The sequence below is a fragment of the Rattus norvegicus genome, chromosome 1 (assembly GCF_036323735.1).
Source record: "Rattus norvegicus strain BN/NHsdMcwi chromosome 1, GRCr8, whole genome shotgun sequence".
Taxonomy (NCBI): Eukaryota; Metazoa; Chordata; class Mammalia; order Rodentia; family Muridae; genus Rattus; species Rattus norvegicus.
In genome coordinates, this window is record NC_086019.1 from 10,691,137 (window position 1) to 10,715,461 (window position 24,325).

General features: G+C 41.3%; 1 protein-coding gene across 5 annotated transcripts in view; it reads right to left on the reverse strand.

Annotated features, from left to right (window-relative positions):
• Positions 1–24,325, reverse strand: part of Adgrg6 (adhesion G protein-coupled receptor G6) — a 141,682-nt gene that overhangs the window by 58,133 nt on the left and 59,224 nt on the right. For all 5 annotated transcript variants that reach the window (XM_063261282.1, XM_218313.11, NM_001427850.1 and 2 more), the window contains 2 exons: positions 4,722–5,063; positions 3,075–3,698 (listed from right to left, as the gene is read on the reverse strand). In XM_063261282.1, the coding sequence (XP_063117352.1) occupies positions 3,075–3,698; positions 4,722–5,063 (966 nt within the window). The remainder of the gene's footprint in view (positions 1–3,074; positions 3,699–4,721; positions 5,064–24,325) is intronic.

Here is a 24,325-nt window from a genome sequence, read left to right on the forward strand (position 1 = left end):
GGAGAGCAAACCAACACGGTTATAAAATTATTGAAAGAGTTATTGATGACATTAGTCTTATGTTTAATGTGTGACTTGTGACGGCATACTCATATACTCAATGTGATCTGTTCTGTCTTTCCCCTTACTTTCTCTTTTTTGTAAATTATCCAGGCATACACAGATGGAAAACATATTCATTTTCTACCACAAGTGGGTACTAGAATAGTCAATACTTGGCAGACTTTGCCAGTCTTCTGGTATGTAAGGAATGAGATTGCACTTTCCCATTGGTTACTCTGCTTGCTGAGAGCTTGGGGGAATTATGATGACTCTGAACAGAAATCACAATATTTTCTGGGGGGGGGAGAAGGTTAAAATGTTAACAGAACAGCCTTTATTTTTCTTGATTATTGGAGTTCTGCTTAACCAACAAGGCCAAGATACAATCTGGTACAGGTATTTCCTGTCAGTTAATAAGTGACTTCGGTTCTTCAGCCCCAGGCAGATGATTAAGCAGCAGGAATTTCCTTCTCCCACCAATCCTCCTGACAGGCACAGCAAGACATCTGAGTGCACGCAGTTGGGGGTTGGGAGTGGTGTCGCCACCATGGACTATGGTGAAGACGACAGCTGTAAGGTTAAAGAGAATCGAATGCGTAGAGCCTGTAAGAGTGTGCTGTCTTATGATGACATCGTTTTGTGGACTTACGGATGACTAAGTGAGTGTGCGCAGTCATCTGATACATTCCAGTAATCTTCAGGCTTTAGGATGGGAACCTCAGGGGCGGTACTTAAGAAAATAGAAGGAATGCATGATCTCACCTATGCGTGGAATCCCAAAGAAGTTAAAATCATGGAAATAAGTAGAACTGTGATTCACAAAGCCTCAAGGGCAGAAGGTGGGTCAAAGTGACTGAGGTTGTCAACCAAAGGGTACAATTCTAGGAGTAATGAGTTTAGAGGATCTGTTATACTGCGTAACAGCTACAGTTGAGAATGATGTAGTATGTGCCTGAATTTGCTCAGAAAGAGCTAACAACATAACCAGTCGATGTGTCCCTTTCCCCGAATGCAAAAACACTAAAAGGGAATTGATAAAGATTGAAAATCTTTTCACTATAAATACTTGACTAAGGAGGATGTAGGAGCTTGAATTAGCCATTTCACAACTTATATAGAGAAACATTGTATCATACAGCATAAATACATGCAGTTTTCTCAATGAAAATAGTACTTTCGAAGGTGAGACTGCCAGGGATAAATTGGTCATGTGTGTGTTAGCGAACTAGCCACTCAACAACTGATCAATTATATGCTTCCTCCTCACTCACTATTGAAAGCAAAAAGGGTGGTCTCAAGAGAGATCTTCCAGCTTAAATGCCAACCAGGGTCAGAAGGAGAGCCTAATGAGGAAAAAGCCAACAGGGGTGTGGGGCTGGGGTTACAGCGTGATGCAGGCTGAGGTGAGCTCTAAAACCTCTTCAAAGGGAATAGCCACCACTTTGCTGTAGCTGTGTTATCCATGCGGAAATTCTAGCCAGGCATTTGTGTTTGCCAAGAAAACCAAATAATTCATTTTATGTGGAATCTAATTTTTGAGCTTTGGAAACAGAGTCACCATTGAGTAGCATAATGTGTAAGAAATGCGGGTGGAGAACATATGTCAGTCTACCTCCACCTCCCAGCTCTAAGGGCTTCACGACCTCTGGAGTATCTTTCCCACTGTTGTTCCAAGTGTGAGTTTCAGCCAGTGTTAGGATTCTCTGCTAGTTTACAGGCTCATGTTTTTACTCATGAAGATTGAAAATAAACATTTTAGGACGGCGGGACTTCAGAATTGATTTTTACTTTAAGATGGTGGACCATGGTACATCTGTCACTATCAGACAATTTGGCACTGTTGGTATAATCCCAGCTACTTACTGTATATAAATCTATGGACCTCATCTTCCTATAAAATTTATTTATAAAGCAAGTTGTCTGCCACAAGCCCTCCCACTTTGCCAAACCCTGGCCTAGAGGATTTTTCTCCAATGTCACATACAAATTCTTTCGAGTTGCAGGCTCCACTCTTTAACTAAAATATATGTCACTAGCATCTGAGAACTCATGTTACGACGTCTTAAATTGATAACAGAAACATTTTTTGTGGGTGCTTAAATCAGTCCTATAACAAAACATGATTTCTAGAATTGACTTTTATGATATAAAGAATACTGAAGTCTACTTCAATATGCTTTGTGTTACACATAATAATTTTCCTAAGTAATTTGCATTTAGCTATTTCCAATGTTGCCACAGTTGAAGTCTCCTAAAAACAACTGGGAGAGAAGAGTGTTTGAAATGTACCACTACTGTTTGCTGCCAAGTAAAGAGTGATAAAAGGTCAATGAAAAGATTCGTAATTCTAGATTAATACAAAATTTCCATAAAATAGAAAGCTGGATATTTGAATAAACACTGTCCTGCACAGTGACTGTTTATTTAGGTAATGCAACTGAAATTCTATTTAGGACCTTATTTTCAATATATTAAGGCAGCATTTTGATGAGTAAAAGTTACCACTTATTTAACAGTTTCTTGTGGTTCAAGTCTAGTGCCAGGGGTTACATCTGCCATTTAATCATTTTGACTGTTTCGTCAGAGATAACCAGACCTGGGGAATTCCTCAAAATGGCAAACCCACTTTCACTAAGTGGAGTTCATCATCAAACGCATGCTATGAAGAGTTGAACTGGTAAGGTTTTCTGAAGCTAAAAGAGGTTGAGGTGGGAGTGCATTGGTGGGAGAGGGAGAATCCTCATAGAAGCAGGGGGAGGGGGATGGGAGAAGGGGGAACTGGCAAAGGGGATAATATTTGAAATGTAAATACATAAACTATTCAATAAAAAGGAGCTCCTTGTGATCATTCTACATATTCACATGCATATGTAATCTATTTTTTCATTTTTTGCATATATATTTCTTATATTTTTGGTTGTAAGCCTAACCTTTAGCAGCTGAGCCAAGTCTCTGGCCCAGCATATCTGATTTTTTAGTGACAAGCATTTTCACCAAGCAACGCTAAGACCACGAATAACATTAAGTCTTACCACAGCTCAAGTTGTTCTCAGCTTTCAGTGCCTGGGTTGAGATGCTCCAAAAGTCATTGTGCCAGTCTATGACATTCCCGGACATACTACAGCTGAGGTTGGACAGGGATTTCGGATCCATGGTAAAATTCCAAAGTCGGAAGTTATAGACGCTACCCTTTAGAGAGGCGATCTCATCTCTATCAGAGCCCAAGAGCAATGTTCCGTCCCCTGGTACGACAGTACCGATGGTGAGGTCACATGGAATAGTTTCATAGTTCTTTTTGAAATTTATACCAACGGAGCCCCAAGAATTGTTCCACACAAGACAGAGCTGCTCAAAGTTTCCTGTGAAGATGTCCTCTTTTTCCTTCACCGGTAATGCGTTGTTCAACAAGCATCTTGCGCCAGAAATGGACAGGAAGTAGCCATTGTTGGCCTTTTCAAGACTGAGCAGCTGTGTCAGGGACTTGTCTGAGTAGGAGAAAGCTGTCCAGTCGTCGTCTTCATTGCCAACTTTGGAGGCTTCAAAGCAGAGTGTGAAAGCTTTGAGCTCTGGAATGGAGATGCTTTTTGCAACTGATACCTGGTAGGCATCTAAGGTCTGGGGCAAAATGACCTTTTGATTCCTCAAGGACACAGCAACTAGGAGAAAGCATGAAGACATAATTCTAGAACATGAGCCGAGATGCAAAGTGTCAAGCGTCTCTCAGAACTCTGCAACTTTCTTCCCACTAACTTTTTGCTTAATCTGTGAGCTGTTGTTATCCCCTTTTCTCCCTAGCCTCTAACACCTACCTTTTGCCAATGGTCTTACACCAAAAATAACAATAGGCAATCCCACCCAGTGACAACCATGTTGGCATTTTTTTTTTACTTCTCTACACAAACATTAAAAATTAAGAAACAAAATTACCAAAGTAACAAAGGGCTAGTTTCATAGTGCTCTAATTTGCATATTGTGGATTTTAAAAATATGCTACTCCTTAAATACTTTCTGAACACTAACCAGCTTTAGTTTTCACTAATATTTACCTTTCACTTTCTCAAATATTTCCAGGCAAATCTCATTCATTCAGAATTTCTATACTCCACCTTTTTCCTCCCACACTAATTTTCTGTTTGTCCTCTAATGAGTTTATTTTAAGGGAAGCAGGCATATGTTCAAAATAAAATAATTCCTAAATAGATACAATTAATACTGAGTTGATATTAGAATTACAGAGTTTCATTATTGCCAGTGGACTAAGCAGAGGTGGTCAAGTGACATGTTTGGAAGGCAAAGGCAATCAGATCTCTGTGAGTTCAAGGTTGACCTGAACTACTTAGCAGGTTCTAGACCAGTCACAGCTACAAATTAAGACCTCAGCCAAAAAAAAAAAAAAAAGAATATTAGAAATATTAGAAGAAAACAGATATGAAAATAAAATAAAGTAAATGTTATGAAGACAGACAGTCTAGAATTCAGTTCTGAAGAAACCAGGATTTGGATAAAGTAGTCCTAGTTTGGTAGTGAGGATTCTCAGAAACTATTAATAGATCCTCACCCTTAAATCCAGATCCTGACCATTCACATAAAATAGCATAATTCTGTCCTCCAGCCCTGCTGTTTACTGCAGCACATCTTAAATGGAAGCAGAAGGTTGGCTCTGCCTGTGGTTTACATACCTCTGATGTAGCTGGCGTTGAAGCCTTTCTTCTGGATACTAAAGTCACTCGAAAAGGACACATGCATCTCATTCACGCTCGAGTTAAATGACAGGCCTTTGGCAGTCGCTCCGCAGAATTTTGTCTGGCTCTCTCCATTATCAAGGGATAGCGAGTCATAGATGCAGTTGGGCGCTTCTTCAATGTCGAAGTCATTGAACGTTATCTGAATGATGTAGCCAGTAGGGGCTCGGAGGGTCCACGAGCAAGACTGGGTGTTAGGGTAGTCATTAGGGTAGCACGGAGAAGTAAAGGTCCCAGAAGGATTGGACAGGACAAGTCTGCAGTTGCCACATCCCCACACTGTTGGTCATTAAAGAGAGAGAGAGAGAAGGGCTGGGATCAGATTATGTATAATAAAGCAAGGGTCCTACTTACTGGGGCAATCAAACAGTAAATGTTAGAAAATATGCATGAAAATTAAGAGGAAATGAAAGCACCTCAAAGAGACAAAGAAATGCCAATGGCTTTCCAAAAATTAATGATAAATACAAAATCTTAGAGAGCAAAACTTGAGATTCGAAGAAGACAGGGAAGGACAGTGGAACTCTCTCATACAAGATACGCAAGGGCCCACACATCACAGATGACTGCAAAGAATATACAGGGATTAAGAGCCAACAAGAGATCTCACAAAAGCTTACTGGGTATGCTACGGGTCTCTACTTCAGAGAGTCCTTAAAACCAAACAGGGAAAGTTCAGTGTTAAAGACCATGAGTATATAGACACACACACACACACACACACACACACACACACACACACACACACACGCACACACACACACACAAACATACACACATATATACACACATATACATACATACACATACACATACATACATACATACATACTTACTCACTCTTGGGAAATGAATGTTGAAATATAAAGCGGGGGGGAGAAAACAGAAAGGAAAATTAGACAACTTAACTTTTAGCATTTTTTCAAATTCAAATAAGGGTTATCACTATCTCCTCTGTTTATCATGGCTTATAATTATATGTTTATATGATCATCTTGTTTACTCATGCATTCAGCAAGTATTATCTATTATATAATAAAAATTGTTCTATATAGAATATAACAAGAAGCAAGGCAGTCTTTATATGAAATATTAACACTTGAGGCTCAGATCTGAAGAAAACAATGATGTATTGAAAAGTGGTGTGATAGTTTTAGTTGTCAGATTGACACAATGCAGAATCACCAGGAAACAAAATACAAGCTCAAGTCTTTCTAGATTTGGATGGACTGTGGGCTTGCTTGGGACATTATCTTGTTATGTTAATTGAGGTGGAAAGACATAGCCAATGTGGGTGGCTCCATTCCCTAGACGGGAGATCCTGAACTATATGTAAGAATGGAGGGAGAGGGGAGAGGGGAGAGGGGAGAAGGGAGAGGGGAGGGGAGAGAGGGGAGGGGAGAGGGGACAGGGGAGGGGGAGAGGAGAAAGGGAAGGGGGGAGGGGGAGGAGGAGGGGGGGAGGGAGGAGGGTGAAGGGGGATGGAGAGGGAGAGAGAGAGAGAGTGTGAGAGAGAGAGCAAGCCAGTACAAGCATGCATGCATTAGTCCACACCTCTCTGCTCTCTGCTCTCTGCTTCTTAACTCTGGACACAATGGAACCTGTTGTCTCAAGCCCTTGCTACTGTGACTTCTCTGTAATGATGGACTATCCTGGAACTGTGAGCCAAAGAAGCCTGTTCTCCCCCAAGTCACTTTGCTCAGGGTATTTGATCACAGCAATAGTAAACACACCCAGCAACAGTGTTACACAAATGGTGACAAAGGTGGAAAAGAGTAAAGCAAGGGAAAGAGCTAAAGTGTGGGAATGAGCCACAGGATAGTTCTCCACAGGTGATATTTAAACAGAAATCCTTCAGAAGTTTTGGCACGTGCTATAAGCATTCTAGGACATGAACAATTTGACCAATGGACACAGCAAAACTAAGGCCCCCTGTAAATGAATTTTTACTCTCTGCTGTTGAACTCTCAGTTCCACAAGCCAAAGGTTAAAGCTCCTTTGCACACCTCTATAGTCTCAATGCACTAGGAGAGCTCACAATCAACGTGAACTGGATGAGTGCATGTAAGACGGTCTTGTTGGATAAAGAGGGAGGTGTCGCTATAGCATTTTTAGTAAGAGAACATTAAGGATCATTTTTGGTTATTCTGCACTACGGCCTGGACACCGGATCGGATGAGAAACAAGGTCTCCCGTGTCCCTGTTTACCATTGTTTCTTCAGTTTATATTCATGCTCTAAAAATGTTTGTATAAATAATGATAACAATATTATGGGCAAAGCACTCTAAATAAATTACTCGAAAACCATAACAAAAGGTGTCAAACAATAACACTTCAATTGTGCTGTGTGAACTACTTCAAACTTCCTGTTAGTGCTCGACATTTACTGGGTGGAGTTGAAAGACTGACTATGCAATAGATTTCTTGAGAGTAGCAGCTATTCCACTCATCATTTAATCTTCTTTGATCATTTAATCTTCAGTGTTGGTTCAAACGCTGAGAGGTATTAGCCTGCTGAAGTTAGCTTATCCCTGTTGTCATTCCCCGGGACTAGCTTGTGTCATGCCATTTGGTCAACCCTGTCCCCTATCTGGCAGTCCTTGTTCTATTTTTCCAGAATCACTGACAACTTGGACAGGGTCAAAGACAGAAAGAAGAATACAAACTACGATTGTCAAATGTCTGCCAAAGCCCTTTCTTATCTACCCCCAGAGCATCGTGTTCACGTCTGTCTTCAGAGAACTACCCAGGGAGGTTGTGTTACTTCTACTTGTGGGATTATTTACTGTCTGTCTTCTCCCATAGGTCTGTAAACTCTACAAACAAAGGCTACTTACTGGCTATGTTAGCCAGGCTGCTGGAAACACTCCAGGGTGTCCCTGATACAGGAGACGGTCAGTGGTCACATTTGTAAAGACACAAAAGAATAGCTTAAATGAACAGAAATGTGTCTTAATTAAAGAGTGACTATACACAGTATACAAAACCAAATGAATTGTAAGCCCGGAAAATGCGTGAAGAGTACGTGGGTTGTGGCACGTCTCTGGGTAGGGTTTGGGGTTCTTTCTTGTAATTCATTCGTGCATGCCCTGACACTGGGATGACTGAGACTCTCAGACAAGTTTCATTTATTTTTCCTGAATCCTGGGCCTAGAAGAGAAAGAAACCATCCTAGCCTCTAATTTATACACAATAATAGGCACCAGAGTTAAAACAAGAAAAGCAAAAAATGGAAGATTTAAAACAAACAAACAAAAACAAACAAAAAACCCACCTCGTTTCATGCTATGTGAGAAGATAGGAGTATTATTTACCTAAGGTAAAATACATTTCCATGTATGTAAGACCCAAACAATATACTACACTTCTTGTATCCATTTACCAAATTATTCCCCTTCCACTGAGTGATGTGGGGATTGAACTCAGGTCCTCAGGCTTGCATGACGCGCACTTTTATGCACTGAACTATCCTGTTTGCCCTTAACCCAGGTTTCTGCCTCAGTTTCATCTCCCTTGCACTAGGGATTATAAAGAACTCATACCCCTCCATAGGCTGTTGGAAGGATGGCATGGGTTAACATTGGAGCATCCTGACACTTGTGCAAGGCATGCAGGGCTAATATTTAAGTGTTGACTCTCATCGCTCCTTACTACAATACAAAAATGTGTGCATCAATAATTTACACAAGTTAATTAGCACCAACCCTGGTAGACTCTTTACCCCTCAGGCAGTCACTGGGGAATGAGACAAGTAATAAAGCAATAAAGGGAATTAAAATTACTTTAAAGCATTCTTTCACATGACCCACCTACAGTGGCCAGACAGAATTTCGAGAGTGCTATTGTATAGTCTTTAGCTTAATGAAGGGAAGGCCACATCAGGAATGATAGCGAAATATTCATTAAAATTGCAACTATACATGGCTTTTGCTGTATATTTTCTCATTCAGCATCATAAAAATGGTGAGTTACTCCCACCTCCATCTCTGGCTAAAACAAATATCACTAACAGAGATCCTGTAACATGCTTGATATGCAGCATAGTCAAAATTCACTAATTATGCTAAATGTGAGCCTAGAGTCTTCTGTGGAAAAGAAGATGAGCACAATAGAAAGACGCAGGGCAAAGTGGGAAATGAAGAGAGAAATTATCAATGGGAAAGTTCCAATGAGTAGTGGCATTGCCTAAATTGAGTATGTTTTCAGAAATTCATTTGAAATGTTAAAATGTTGGATTTGACTTCATTGGTATGTATTTGACTATGGACTAACCAAATGTTAGTTGACTCCTATACTATGAGCTATTCCATTAAGAAATTAATTCGCCATAGGCGGCTGGCCCTTTTCTGAAGAGAAATGGAGAAGTGGATGGGGTGGGGAAGAGGAGATTGGAGGGGGCTTGGAAGAGAGGGGAGAGGTTGGGATATAAAAATGAAATAGTAAAATGAAATTAAAACAAGTGAAAGGAAAATGTTTAGGGGCTGGGGAGACAGCACGGTGGATAAAGTGATTGTAGTGTGAACACGGAGACCTAAGTTTGGATCCTCAGTGTCCAAGCAAAATCTGGGTGCAGTGGCATATATCTGTAATGCGAGTGCCAAGGGCCTAGAGACGGGTAGATCATGGGGCCACATTGGCCAGCGGGTCTAGCTAAAATGGCAAGATTCAAGTCCCATGAAAGATGTTACAAAGTGGAAACCTGATAGAGAAAAACCCCCACCATTAGCTTCTGTCCTTAACATATGCACCAGTGAGTATACTCCTACATACATATGCATACACAGGCATACATTACACACACATGCACATACAAGCACATAAACATACATATATGCACCATCTACACACACGTTTATAAGAAATTCACTCATTCTCTTATAGAAATGGCTTCTTAAAAAGTTGGCTACTGAAGTAGGTACTGAGTGGGACTACAGTAAAACCAGAGTTAACATGGCTCCTTAAAATCTGCCCAAGTAAAAGTCTCTGAGTCACTGCCTTCTCAAAGACAAACAGTAAAGTGTTCTCAGCTCTAGTGAGTACCAGAAAGTGTTTTCAGGTAATGTAAGTAATAACAAACCAAAGTTCAAGCTCTTGTGTGTGTATTGAAACGTCTAGCACTAATTTGACTGTACCTTGTGAAGGCCCACGTGTCCAGTGAATCTTAAACTCCAGGAAACATGTATGTCAAAGCTTTACTAAATAGCAATTGCATATAGACTTGATAGACATCCCTTTACATTTTTTAAATTAAATTTATTTATATTATCTTGTGTGCGAATATTTTGCTGCATGTGTTTATGTGCACCATGTATGTGTCTGGTACCTGTAGAAGACAGATGAGTGTATTGGATCCCCAGGGACTGCAGTTACAGATGGCTGGGAACAGCAGCGTGGATGCTGGGAATAAAACTCTGACCTCTGCAAGAGCATTAGTTGCTCTTAACCACCTCCCCAGTTTCAGTGAACATTATGCTAATGGTTCGATTTTCTTTTTAATTTGAGAGATTTTGATTCTGACACTCTGAAATCCAAAGTGCATGTCTTTTAAATCTTTCCCAGATGGGGACTTCTGACACCCAATTGCTAAATAAATCAAATAAGAAATGATCTGTAGTTGATTTTTAAGCAGATGATTTTTAAGATCCAATTTTTTCTATACAGTGCTAAATGGTCAACAAAACCCAAGTGTCAGATACAACTGTAACCCCAACATTTGAGATGAAGAGGCAGAAGAGTCAAAGGGTCTAGGCCAGCCTTGGCTATGTAAAAAGTTCCAGACCAACCAATGCTCCATAAGACCCTATTTCAAAATCAACAATGACAACAACAACAACAACAACAAAGAAAAGAAATACACTTGAATATTTTTAGTTGAGCTCTTAGATAGGTGTAGCTAGCAACTTGTGAGAGAGTGGCTAGTAAAAACCACCCCCAAGAAAGATGTACCTGAAGTTGTCTGCTTCATTCATAACTTTCAGTTGTCTGCAATACATGGTGATATGTCAAGTTGTAAGGAATTCAGAGCTCGTCTGATGTTTTGAAAGTTTAAAATGTCTAGTAGCTCTAGTAGTTTCTAGAGATGAGGCCTAAAGTCAACAACTGAGGATTCTGGGGCCAGCATCATCATTAAAGGGTCAGGAGAGTTACCCATTTCTGCAGAGCTGCCAGATAGAAATAGCATCAATGAAATGTAGATAACATTTCCGAGGTTGACAAGACTTACGTGGCTGATGATATCCAGAATGGACAACTTCATCAGAGCAGGTACTTAGTTCGTTTCTGATTACTATGAACATATTCGGGACAAGAATCTGAAGGCAATCTGGCCGTGGCATCTGTGATTGTGTTAATGTGACAGATTTGGCAAGGGACCCAGCCTAATCTCCCAATTCTCCTTAATCTTTGCTTTCAGAGAGAGAGAGAGTGTTTCCATATCAAGGAAGGTCTCTGTTACCCCAGGCTGACAATGCCCATTCTCATTTCCTACTGGAGCTTCCAGCAGCCATGTGGGGAGACCATTTCACTCCCACAGCCTTACGACATTGCCCCCCTCCCCCACGGTCCCTCCAAAGTTAACCAGATGACTGTTTCATTTCCTCTTGTGATTATTCAACCTCCAAATCTCTTTGGAAGCAGCCTTCAGAGGAAGTTATATCAATGATTTTGGCGTGAGTTCAAAAGGAAATTGTTTACTTGGATTGGTCTAGTTAGGTTCGACACAGGAGAAACCTAACACGACAGGGAAGTGAAAGACGCTGATGGGCAGCATTCAATTTGAAAACGTTTTCAGTCTCTCTGAATGTCTGCCTATCCACCCCACCCCCAAACACATCCTGGTCTTCTGGAATATTGTTCTTGTTTCATCATCTAACCCTGTCTTTCCTTAGTCACCACGTCAAGAGAACATCCCATACTCAACTGCAAAAGATAATATTTCATTAATCAAGTGAATGGTTATAAGCCCCACTAGAGTCAGTGTATTCTGGAGATGTACTGTAGATACCTTGAAAGAGGAATAGACACTATATACGTATGCACACCCAAGTTCGTTTCCATGGGAAACTCTTCTCCCAGTTGCAGCCTTTCCTTTCTCTCATAAAGTAGATAACTTGAAACAACATGAACTGCATGTCAGAGTACTTAATCTACCTCTTGGCAATACATATGTCTGTTTCCTCATTCATATTCATAGGCTACAGATGTACAACTCTGGATTAATCAAATCAAGGACTTACTTGCCAAGCAATGAACACACTCCTAATACATTGCTTAAGAGAATGTGTCGACTCATGATCATTATTCAGACTGATTCTTCCAGTTTTGTATCTCTCATGCTTTTATGTGTGTGTGTGTGTGTGTGTGTGTGTGTGTGTGTGTGTGTGTGTGTGATAATAAAGTTAAGAAGGAATCTCTTAATTTGAAGAAAAGTGCAAACAAGTATATGGGAAGGTTTGTAGGGAAGAATGGGAAGGGGAAAAATGTCATGGTTATATTACAATCTCAAAAATGTAATTGAAAAAGAAAACAACTGAAAAGCCCTAAAGCTGCCAGGTGAAAGTAGACATAAGGTTTCATCACAGACTAAAGAACAGGTCTTCTCACTAATGTGGGGAATATCTGCAGTTAAGTTCCTCTCTCCTTGTCCACACAGACAAGGCAGCTGCTATCTAACCAGATTCTGGAATAAATGACCTGCATCCATAGCTTCAAATTCTGGAAAGAGAGATGCTAACTGATGGGTCAGCTAAGTCTCTGGCTGGTTTCTTTCCCTTCCGCGCAGGGCCCCACCCCTTGCACCGCTATGAATGACAGTCTCCAGGCACAAAGCTTCTCTTGAAAGTGTCTGTTTCCTCTGCAGCACTAATGACGATATTCGTACAGCTTGCCTCCAGGGGTGGACCCTGACCTGATGGGAACCAAATCACAGACATCCTCAGATTTTTCTTTCTGAGAATATGCGAGATAGAGACACGGGGCATTCACTCTGACAGAGAACGAAGCTGATGGGCTGGTAAAGAAAGGGGGTGGGGTGGGAATGAGGCGTGGATACAGAAAGCATAGATGACAGTAGTGTGGACCTGAGAGGTGGACTTGTTTTGATTACAGACATCCGATGCCACTGCTGCCAAATGTGTCCACAGCCAACATCCCAGTGAGCACTGCTCTATCTAGATCTCCTCTCTCTGTACTCTTTCTCCTTAGATGACCATATCTGAGCAAAGGCTTCCTCAGTGTTCAAATGCTAGCAGCATACATGCTTATGCTCACCCTTGCTTGCAAATGTCTGCTAGATATCTTTTCTTGGATATCCCTCAGGCCCAACTGTAGGATAAGGTGGATAAGGCAAAGCCAATCATTGGATGAGAAGGAAGGGTAGGTGGGGAAAAGTCTAGGGAGGAGGAGGAGGAGCAAAAGAGATTACTATGGAGTCTAAGGAGGAGGTTGGATCAGATTTGAGTGAACTCGATCGACTTTATCTTGTCTGGGTGGGCAGCTCATATCTTTATCAATTAGCAGTGAATTTATTGTGTGTGAATTGTGGACTGAGAATTTAACATATAAATCTAATTGCTAAACTACAAGTTTCTGAAACTTTGACTTTTACCGAGGGCCCACAGAACGAGGTGTGTGTGTGTGTGTGTGTGTGTGTGTGTGTGTGTGTGTGTGTGTGTGTGTGTACAAGGCATGGTACTACTGCCTGGGGGACTGTGCAGAGAGGGCAGCTGAAAGGGAGACAGCTGGGAGAGGACGGCTTGCGGACAGCATGGCAGAGTAGCAGTGGGAGTGAGTGGTTCTGACTCACGGGAACTGATAGCAAATGACCTTTTTTTTGATTTTTACTACCACACCCAACAGTCCAAACACCATTCCACAATGGTCTGCATCTTCTCTGATATTTTTCTTAGTATGAAAGATATCGGATATACGCTAAGATTTTTATATCTCCTCTTTCTTCCTGCTCCAAGGTTTCAAATGTCTCATCATTTATTATATTCGTGTTTATCAATCTCCATCTGATTTCCGTCCATTGTCATACAGTGTAAGCATCTCCTCTTTTCTCTCCAGGATTAAGCTCAGCATCTGATCTCACAGTTCTTCAGTACTCTTGCCATCTCCAAGCCACCCTCCATAACAGTACCAGAAAGGCCTTATCAAAATTCAAGTATACATTTGAGAGCCTCATCATCTCTAAGTGAGAAGTGAGTATCAGATACAGTACTTCTCTTCTGCCCTCTTCTTACTTCCATCCCCTACATTCACTCATTCAATAAAGACCTCTGAAACTTCTATGTGTCTGCACAGTTCCAGGTTCTAAAAATATAATATCATATAAGACAACAGGGGATGAATATAGATGGCTCAGAGGTTACAACTGCTGACTGCTCTTCCAGGGGTTCTCAGTTCAATTCCCAGCAACCACGTGGTGGCTCGCAACCATCTGTAATGGGGCCTGATGCCCTCTGCTGGTGTGTCTGAAGACAGTGACAGTGTACTCACATGCATAAAATAATAAATGAACCTTCAAAAAGCAGAATGCTTTGTTTAAACAAAAAGATAGCATCCCTGACTGTATGGGACATACAAATTATTAGAAATGCAGATAGATAGATAGACTAGATAGATATAAATAGATAGATGATAGATAGATAGACAGACAGACAGACAGAAACGGAAAGTGATATTACTATAGCAGAACAAGACTGAGTACAACAGCCTATGTATAAAATTTGTAGTGATAATGCCATATGATCAGGGGGCTGGAAAGATGGCTCAGCAATCACGAGCTGCTCTTCCAGAGGGTCTGGGTTCAATTCCCATATCCACATGGTGGCTTACAAGGATCTGTAACTCCAGTTCCTGGGTGTCTGGCTACTGTAGGCCCTGCATACACATGGCACACAGAGAAGCATGCAGGCAAAAAATCTAGTTTGTGGTGTGGACCAGGGCCACCAGACCATTTCCTGAGCACTTGTAAGGCCCTAGAGTTGATCTGCAGCATCACAGAAAAAAAAAATGGCTGAAAGGAAAAACAGAGAGCAAAAAGGGAAGGATGAAAGGAGAGGATAGAGGATTAAGGATGGAAGGAAGGAAATATGTCAGGGTGGTTAGCACGGACGACTGCCTACAGGTAAGAAGGAAGCTTTCAAGGATCCAAAGAAGTTGGTTCAGATGAAATACTGTGAGCAAAGTAGGGAGAAACAGGATAGAGAACCAAAAATGAATGAGGTTAGAGTTTACGGGATTTTTACAGGCCTTGCTTCCTGAACAAGATCAGCAAAGAAAAGAAAATGGGTTCAATTATGAGAAAGTAAAAATCCCCAGAATTGTTGTCCAGCAATGACTGTAAGTGTTGTACATTTTCACCCATTTACATGAACACAAAGCTACTGGGGACAAAATGCCTTTGACCGTCGTGGCCACCTTATCCTGAAGACTTGGCTGATGACAAGAAGTACAAATGATGACCAGCCACTCAGACAGTCTGCTTAGGTGACAATGGTCTCTGCAGCAGAGCACGCAAGGTCTCAACCTGCCAAAGCCAGCCTGCGCTAGGGGACAGCAAAGTAACATCCGAGTGTTCATCAAAGGTTGGCCTTACTGTCGCTGTGTTTTGTTACCCACAGAGAGAGACTAGAGAAACAATAGGTGAGACTCACAGGAAGAAAAGCTTTCTGTGTGGAACCTCTAGGTGGCATTTCATAGGCAAACTGGCTTACCTGAAAAGATACCGCCAAATAGTACTGAAAAAAGAGAGAATCCCCGTCTCCTGAGAGTTAATCACCACTCTTACAGGAAGGCGATGACGTCTTTCCCGGTTACATAGCACATCACTAACCTTTGAGCGTGTAACTTGTCCACAATGGCAGTACACTTGACCTACCATGGGGTGCTCGAATATGACATTTCACTGTCCTTTCATGGTGGTTGTTATATAATAGCACCATTTGTTGATTACATTCATTTCTACCATCTGCCCATTCATTTTTTTTCTGGGAGCCTAATATCATGACTCTCAGTCTTCCTTTAGATGTCTTCATGTACAGTCAACAGAGCACCATCCGTGGAAGGGTAGGGGAAAATACACTCTAAGAGCTGGTAGCCGTTATTACTTCCTGTTTGCTTCGTGGAATGCGGTGTAGGTGACGAACCTGAAATTAACAGCTAGAAGCAAATTTGGGGTTTGCAAGTTGACCTTCCCCATAAGGAGGGAGGGGCCCGGGTGAAGGTGGCAACTGGACGGATGTTAGGTCTGGATGTTAGCTCAAGTTTTCCACATGAGCCTTTAATTTGGGGCCATTAAAAAAAAAGCCACTCCAGCTTGTGCACATAAATGGAAGCAGCTTAAATAGTGCAGGTTTAGAGGAAGGCAAACTGCAGGCACAGCTGACACACTTTCTGTCCCACTGAGGGATACTTCTTCATGCAAACGTCTTAGCAGTAAGGGAAAGCTGGTGTCAAATTCTATGGCATATATTTCCTAAGCAGAATTTTTCAGTATGAACATACTATATGTGAGGAATTCTTATTTAAATATACTCTCCATTTTCCTTAGTTCACCACCAAAATCAATTACTTTAAAGATATTTATATGATATTGACTCATCATATAGATCTCGAGTATCTGAGCAAAGTTCAATTGTGAAAGGCAAAGGAGAAAAAGACTATTTTAAAATTTCCTGGTAAGTCTCAAATTGAACTCGTAAAAGCTTCTTCTGACTTTAAGTAAAGCACAGGGCCCAGCTGATATGAACTATTTTCCATTGCTGTGGAATATCATAGAGCGGAGGACGAATTCAGTCAGGAAGCTGGACTGGAAACTCTCAAGATTCTCTAAATGGAAATGGCCCCTTTCGAGGGACAGTCTTAAACCAGAACTCAACCATGGAAGCCCCGATACACTGTCAGGAAATACAATAACAGGGAAAGAGGCGGAGAAATAAAAATAAGAATCAGCACCATCTCGTGAGTGATTTTGTTCTCTCAGATGAGAAAGGGCAAACAGTTGCCTCCCTAAAACCATCTGTGCTGACTGTGTGAGTTGGGCCATATCACCAACACATCACAGAGGCTGTGGTCTTAGCTTTCCTATGAACCTGTCTTGTGACAGTAAGGAGCCACCGAAGCCTTGGTTTCCAAATGCCAAAAAATAAATGTTTGTTGGATTCTAAAACCCTGGTATTGAGTTCAGTCTTCATGCAACAGTATAACTTCTTCTTTATAGGGAAGAAAATTCCAGAAGGGTTATGAGGAAATCGGAGGTTTCCCTAAGGAAAAGAATCACGATGGGTAGTTTATAAGGTCAGGAGGCAAGAGGGTCTCTTTGAGGGTTCATGAGACCCAGCCTATTTATGTTCATCGGTCTTCTTTGAAGCCCTAAATGCAAGTCCCAAAGGGACAGCCAATACAGGTTGAACACAAGTGAAGCTAATGTCCGGCAAACATCCTGGCTTCTGGGGTACATCGCTGCTGCTCAAGAAATTTTCCACGTCTCGCTAACAGTACTTATTGTGCTATTTTGAATATTGCTGGCTTGGAATTATAGAACGAGCTCTGACAGATCACGAAGATTTAAAGTGTGGTTCGGTGTGGAAAAAAAATCAGCTCCTTTCTACTTAATATAGCTAAGGTAGTGTGCTAGTCATGTCCAGCAGTTCACTCTACAAAGAAAATAGTTTATTACTTCCATGGAGTTGACATGGCCATGAAGAATCAGGCTGGACTGGGGTTTGCCACACCGCTGTTCAGATGGTTATCTGATTGCAGGTTGGGGGCTAAGCTGATGGAAAAGCAAACCTAGCCCCTGGCAGGTTATAGCTGTGGAGCAAACCCACTAAGTTCGGCTGCAATTTAACTGCTTTCCCTGGGCCCCAGAGATCCTCCTCAGTAATCCTGGGGTCATCACACACACACACACACACACACACACACACACACACACGCATACGCACACGCACACGCACACACACACACACACACACACACACACACACACACACACACACACACGTTCAGAGAGGTCACAAAAAGTTTATAATTATACGTTTCCAGGAGGGCATAAAAACCAACTTGCATGCTGTGCTCTCGGAGCCAGTGGTATTTTTAAACTTCAGGAAAATGGTAGCGAGAGGAGCTCTAGGTGAGTAAAGGTCACACCTGCAGGCAACCCAGAGAGAAGCCAAACCACCAAAAAGTGGGTGGGCTGGGTGGGCTGCTGAGCAAACAGCTCAGTGTGTTTCCAATTGAGGCCCAGGCCTAAAAACAGAAGAGCCCCAGAGCCTTAGCAGTCTGGGTGGAGGCAAACCTCACTGTTGCTGGGAGCAGGAGCGTAGGAGGGCTCAGCTGCAGGCATCTGTTTCCCTTCTCCTAGAGGAGATGAATTTACAAGTTCAGCCAAATCTCCTCTATGCTCTGGATTACCATTTAGGTTTGTGGGGGAGTTTGCAGAAAGAAAAATATTAATAGATTCCTTTCATGGTCCCCTTGGAACCTCAAGTAGGTAAGCTCTGGCTGGTATGAGCCTCTGGGTCAGGACGGACTATAACACAATTGTCCCCATTCTCTGCCACAGTAACACTGGTGAGAATTACTGGACTCACACACCAGACTTATTATCCATGTTATTGTGTAGTATAGAAGGAGCTATGTCTTTAGCGGGAGTGAAAGGAAAATTTCAAGCAAAAGCAATTTGGTTTCCCACATAAGAAAAAAAGCTAAGGAATAGACACTGTTTCCTTATGGGGGTGGGGGTGGGGCTCATGGTACCCAGGATGGTAAGAATACTCTGCCCTCAAATCTCCAGAAGAAAAGATAAGGAACCTAAGGCAAACAGATTTTCCTCCAATGAATGAAAAGAAATGGGTATTTAGATGGCAGATCTGAATGTTATTGGATAAAATAATATGTTCGATCTCTACCAAAGGAAATCAGTATAATTTTCTCATTTTCTCCTCTTTCCACACCCTTCTTGTCGTGTGTGTGCATGTGTGTGTGTGTTTCTAGACATTGAAGCCTTACATACGCTAAGTAAGTGTTGTATCACTGAATCATACCTGTAGCTTTCGTTTGCACTTGTGCTATGAGACAGGATTTTTGCTCAGTGTGTCTTAGACCCTGCATCCAGTCTAGAGTTCAGGCAGGCACTGGATTTGCTCTCCTGAGTAGTTACGATTAGAGGCCTGTACGCCAGGCTCAACATGATTTTCTTTTCCGTTTTGGTTTTAGAAAAAGCATGCCATTGGGCATTTTCTAAAGAACCATCCAGATATTCGTGATATTGGAAGAATTCCCAATCTCATTGCACAGACGAAGCAGAGCAAAGTGGGCAGAAATTCCAACAGAACCTTTTTCTTCTGATGGTATAAAAATACTCGACATGTACATGATTTTCAAAGGAATAGATTTTTCCGCTGTCAAAAATACTTTTCGCTAATCAATTTTTTCTTGTAAATCTTATAATGTCTCGCAAACTTCTTTTCTATAAAAAAAATTAAGCCATTTCTCAGAATCAAAAGAGGGAGGATGGTAGACCAGGATCACTACTTACTTTACCACAAAGATAATGCCAGATGTTTCACATTGTTTTAAAATTCATCTCAAGCCCTTGGCCAAGACATAACAGAGACTATAAAGGTGGCTACAAATGGGAGTTGCTGTGTCACTGACAGGACATGATCAATCACATCTCAGGTATACAAAAATCCTTTTGAATAGAAGTCTGTAACAGGCACCAAGATTAGAGACAGCTCACGCATCACTTCAGGCTTCTAGATTTAAGCATCTGCTCAGAGGAGAACTACATACTAAAAACCTGCGGTTCACACCCACTAGTTGAAGCTTGTCTCTGAGCTGCTTCTGTGTTGCCTGGACTCCAACATCTCTCCAACTGCTCTCAGCATGGGATGTCTCTGCTGCTTGAGTGGAAAGAGCACACTGGCTGGCTGGAACTTCCAGCTCAGTGTTTCGGTGAAAGACACCACTGTCCTCCAAAGCACATTATTCAACCATTAGATTCGGGCTGCTGGAGCCCGAGACAAAGAAAGTACTATGCCCTATCTCCCTCTACCCATGCGCCCCGTGATGTCATTTTTAGGTACTGTCTTTCAATGCAAAGCGTGCATTTCTGTGCAAGTTTGAGTGATGTTAGAAGCTAAGTAAAAAGTGCAGAAACTATATTTTTTAAAGGATTTGCTTGAATGACTATCTTAAGCTTGATCATTCTCTTGAAATAAGACTATTAATAAAGGCAGATTTTAATATTACTAGTATATTCGTGGAGAAACCATATGAATCCTACTCTGATAGGTGCTACACCCAAGAAATACTACTGTATTGATCCTCTGGCTAATTTTTAAAAGAACAGACATTAAAAATAATAAGTAAATATTGATGGCAAGACTTGGAGGTTCTGATGTTGGCTTTTAGGAGAAACCTTACCCATTAAGGATGTATAATATAAATCGATATTAAATCATCTAAGGCAAGTGGATTTTGTTATATGTAATTAGAGTTGCATCATTTATATACATATATTATGGATATATATATATATCACATTTTACTTGTGATTTTATTTGGTCACTGACAATAAGGACATAGAAGTTAAAAAAAACAACTTGAACATAGATTAGGTGGGAACCCTTTGCTGTCTCCTTCCTCTTAGATTCGTTGGGTTTCAGCCAATCAAAACGGAAGTAGAGGAGAAAGAATGAACGGCACAGAGCTATCTAAGAGATAGTGGTGGTGTTATCAGTAGTTCACACTGTGACACTAGCTGATGCCAGAGCTCAGTCACACCAAGTCCTTTGGTCTCACAGGGAAAGCCTGGAGGTGTCTCGGTGTGAGGGAGAAGGGAAAGAGAAAACAGAGATGATCTGAGCACAGGGCTGTAGTTGCTCTGAAATTTGGTAGAGGTTCCCTTGTCGTGTTTCACTACACTTGATTTCTTTCTTGGTAATTTCCTTTTTCTTTCTTCTTTTTTTTTTAATTTTTTTTTATTAACTTGAGTATTTCTTATATACATTTCAAGTGTTATTCCCTTTCCCGGTTTCCGGACAGACATCACCCTCCCCCCTCCCTTTCCTTATGGGTGTTCCCCTCCCAACCCTCCCCCCATTGCCGCCCTCCCCCCATAGTCTAGTTCACTGGGGGTTCAGTCTTAGCAGGACCCAGGGCTTCCCCTTCCACTGGTGCTCTTACTAGGATATTCATTGCTACCTATGAGGTCAGAGTCCAGGGTCAGTCCATGTATAGTCTTTGGGTAGTGGCTTAGTCCCTGGAAGCTCTGGTTGCTTGACATTGTTGTACATATGGGGTCTCGAGCCCCTTCAAGCTCTTCCAGTTCTTTCTCTGATTCCTTCAACGGGGGCCTATTCTCAGTTCAGTGGTTTGCTGCTGGCATTCGCCTCTGTATTTGCTGTATTCTGGCTGTGTCTCTCAGGAGAGATCTACATCCGGTTCCTGTCGGTCTGCACTTCTTTGCTTCGTCCATCTTCTCTAATTGGGTGGCTGTATATGTATGGGTCATATGTGGGGCAGGCTCTGAAAGGGTGTTCCTTCAGTCTCTGTTTTAATCTTTGCCTCTCCCTTCCCTGCCAAGGTTATTCTTTTTCCTCATTTAAAGAAGGAGTGAAGCATTCACATTTTGATCATCCGTCTTGAGTTTCATTTGTTCTAGGGATCTAGGGTAATTCAAGCATTTGGGCTAATAGCCACTTATCAATGAGTGCATACCATGTATGTCTTTCTGTGAATGGGTTAGCTCACTCAGGATGATATTTTCCAGTTCCAACCATTTGCCTACGAATTTCATAAACTCGTTGTTTTTGATAGCTGAGTAATATTCCATTGTGTAGATGTACCACATTTTCTGAATCCATTCCTCTGTTGAAGGGCATCTGGGTTCTTTCCAGTTTCTGGCTATTATAAATAAGGCTGCGATGAACATAGTGGAGCACGTGTCTCTTTTGTATGTTGAGGAATCTTTTGGGTATATGCCCAAGAGAGGTATAGCTGGATCCTCAGGCAGTTCAATGTCCAATTTTCTGAGGAACCTCCAGACTGATTTCCAGAATGGTTTTACCAGTCTGCAATCCCACCAACAATGGAGGAGTGTTCCTCTTTCTCCACATCCTCGCCAGCATCTGCTGTCACCTGAGTTTTTGATCTTAGCCATTCTCACTGGTGTGAGGTGAAATCTCAGGGTTGTTTTGATTTGCATTTCCCTTATGACTAAAGATGTTGAACATTTCTTTAGGTGTTTCTCAGCCATTCGGCATTCCTCAGCTGTGAATTCTTTGTTTAGCTCTGAACCCCATTTTTTAATAGGGTTATTTGTTTCCCTGCGGTCTAACTTCTTGAGTTCTTTGTATATTTTGGATATAAGGCCTCTATCTGTTGTAGGATTGGTAAAGATCTTTTCCCAATCTGTTGGTTGCCGTTTTGTCCTAACCACAGTGTCCTTTGCCTTACAGAAGCTTTGCAGTTTTATGAGATCCCATTTGTCGATTCTTGATCTTAGAGCGTAAGCCATTGGTGTTTTGTTCAGAAAATTTTTTCCAGTGCCCATGTGTTCCAGATGCTTCCCTAGTTTTTCTTCTATCAGTTTGAGTGTGTCTGGTTTGATGTGGAGGTCCTTGATCCACGTGGACTTAAGCTTTGTACAGGGTGATAAGCATGGATCGATCTGCATTCTTCTACATGTTGACCTCCAGTTGAACCAGCACCATTTGCTGAAAATGCTATCTTTTTTCCATTGGATGGTTTTGGCTCCTTTGTCAAAAATCAAGTGACCATAGGTGTGTGCGTTCATTTCTGGGTCTTCAATTCTATTCCATTGGTCTATCTGTCTGTCTCTGTACCAATACCATGCAGTTTTTATCACTATTGCTCTGTAATACTGCTTGAGTTCAGGGATAGTGATTCCCCCTGACGTCCTTTTATTGTTGAGGATAGCTTTAGCTATCCTGGGTTTTTTGTTATTCCAGATGAATTTGCAAATTGTTCTGTCTAACTCTTTGAAGAATTGGATTGGTATTTTGATGGGGATTGCATTGAATCTGTAGATTGCTTTTGGTAAAATGGCCATTTTTACTATATTAATCCTGCCAATCCATGAGTATGGGAGATCTTTCCATCTTCTGAGGTCTTCTTCAATTTCTTTCCTCAGTGTCTTGAAGTTCTTATTGTACAGATATTTTACTTGCTTGGTTAAAGTCACACCGAGGTACTTTATATTATTTGGGTCTATTATGAAGGGTGTCGTTTCCCTAATTTCTTTCTCGGCTTGTTTCTCTTTTGTATAGAGGAAGGCAACTGATTTATTTGAGTTAATTTTATACCCAGCCACTTTGCTGAAGTTGTTTATCAGCTTTAGTAGTTCTCTGGTGGAACTTTTGGGATCACTTAAATATACTATCATGTCATCTGCAAATAGTGATATTTTGACCTCTTCTTTTCCGATCTGTATGCCCTTGATCTCCTTTTGTTGTCTGATTGCTCTGGCTAGAACTTCAAGAACTATATTGAATAAGTAGGGAGAGAGTGGGCAGCCTTGTCTAGTCCCTGATTTTAGTGGGATTGCTTCAAGTTTCTCTCCATTTAGTTTAATGTTAGCAACTGGTTTGCTGTATATGGCTTTTACTATGTTTAGGTATGGGCCTTGAATTCCTATTCTTTCCAGGACTTTTATCATGAAGGGGTGTTGAATTTTGTCAAATGCTTTCTCAGCATCTAATGAAATGATCATGTGGTTCTGTTCTTTCAGTTTGTTTATATAATGGATCACGTTGATGGTTTTCCGTATATTAAACCATCCCTGCATGCCTGGGATGAAGCCTACTTGATCATGGTGGATGATTGTTTTGATGTGCTCTTGAATTCGGTTTGCCAGAATTTTATTGAGTATTTTTGCGTCGATATTCATAAGGGAAATTGGTCTGAAGTTCTCTTTCTTTGTTGTGTCTTTGTGTGGTTTAGGTATAAGAGTAATTGTGGCTTCGTAGAAGGAATTCGGTAGTGCTCCATCTGTTTCAATTTTGTGGAATAGTTTGGATAATATTGGTATGAGGTCTTCTATGAAGGTTTGATAGAATTCTGCACTAAACCCGTCTGGACCTGGGCTCTTTTTGGTTGGGAGACCTTTAATGACTGCTTCTATTTCCTTAGGAGTTATGGGGTTGTTTAACTGGTTTATCTGTTCCTGATTTAATTTCGATACCTGGTATCTGTCTAGGAAATTGTCCATTTCCTGAAGATTTTCAAGTTTTGTTGAATATAGGTTTTTAGAGTAAGATCTGATGATTTTTTGAATTTCCTCTGAATCTGTAGTTATGTCTCCCTTTTCATTTCTGATTTTGTTAATTTGGACGCACTCTCTGTGTCCTCTCGTTAGTCTGGCTAAGGGTTTATCTATCTTGTTGATTTTCTCAAAGAACCAGCTTTTGGTTCTGTTGATTCTTTCTATGGTCCTTTTTGTTTCTACTTGGTTGATTTCCGCTCTGAGTTTGATTATTTCCTGCCTTCTACTCCTCCTGGGTGTATT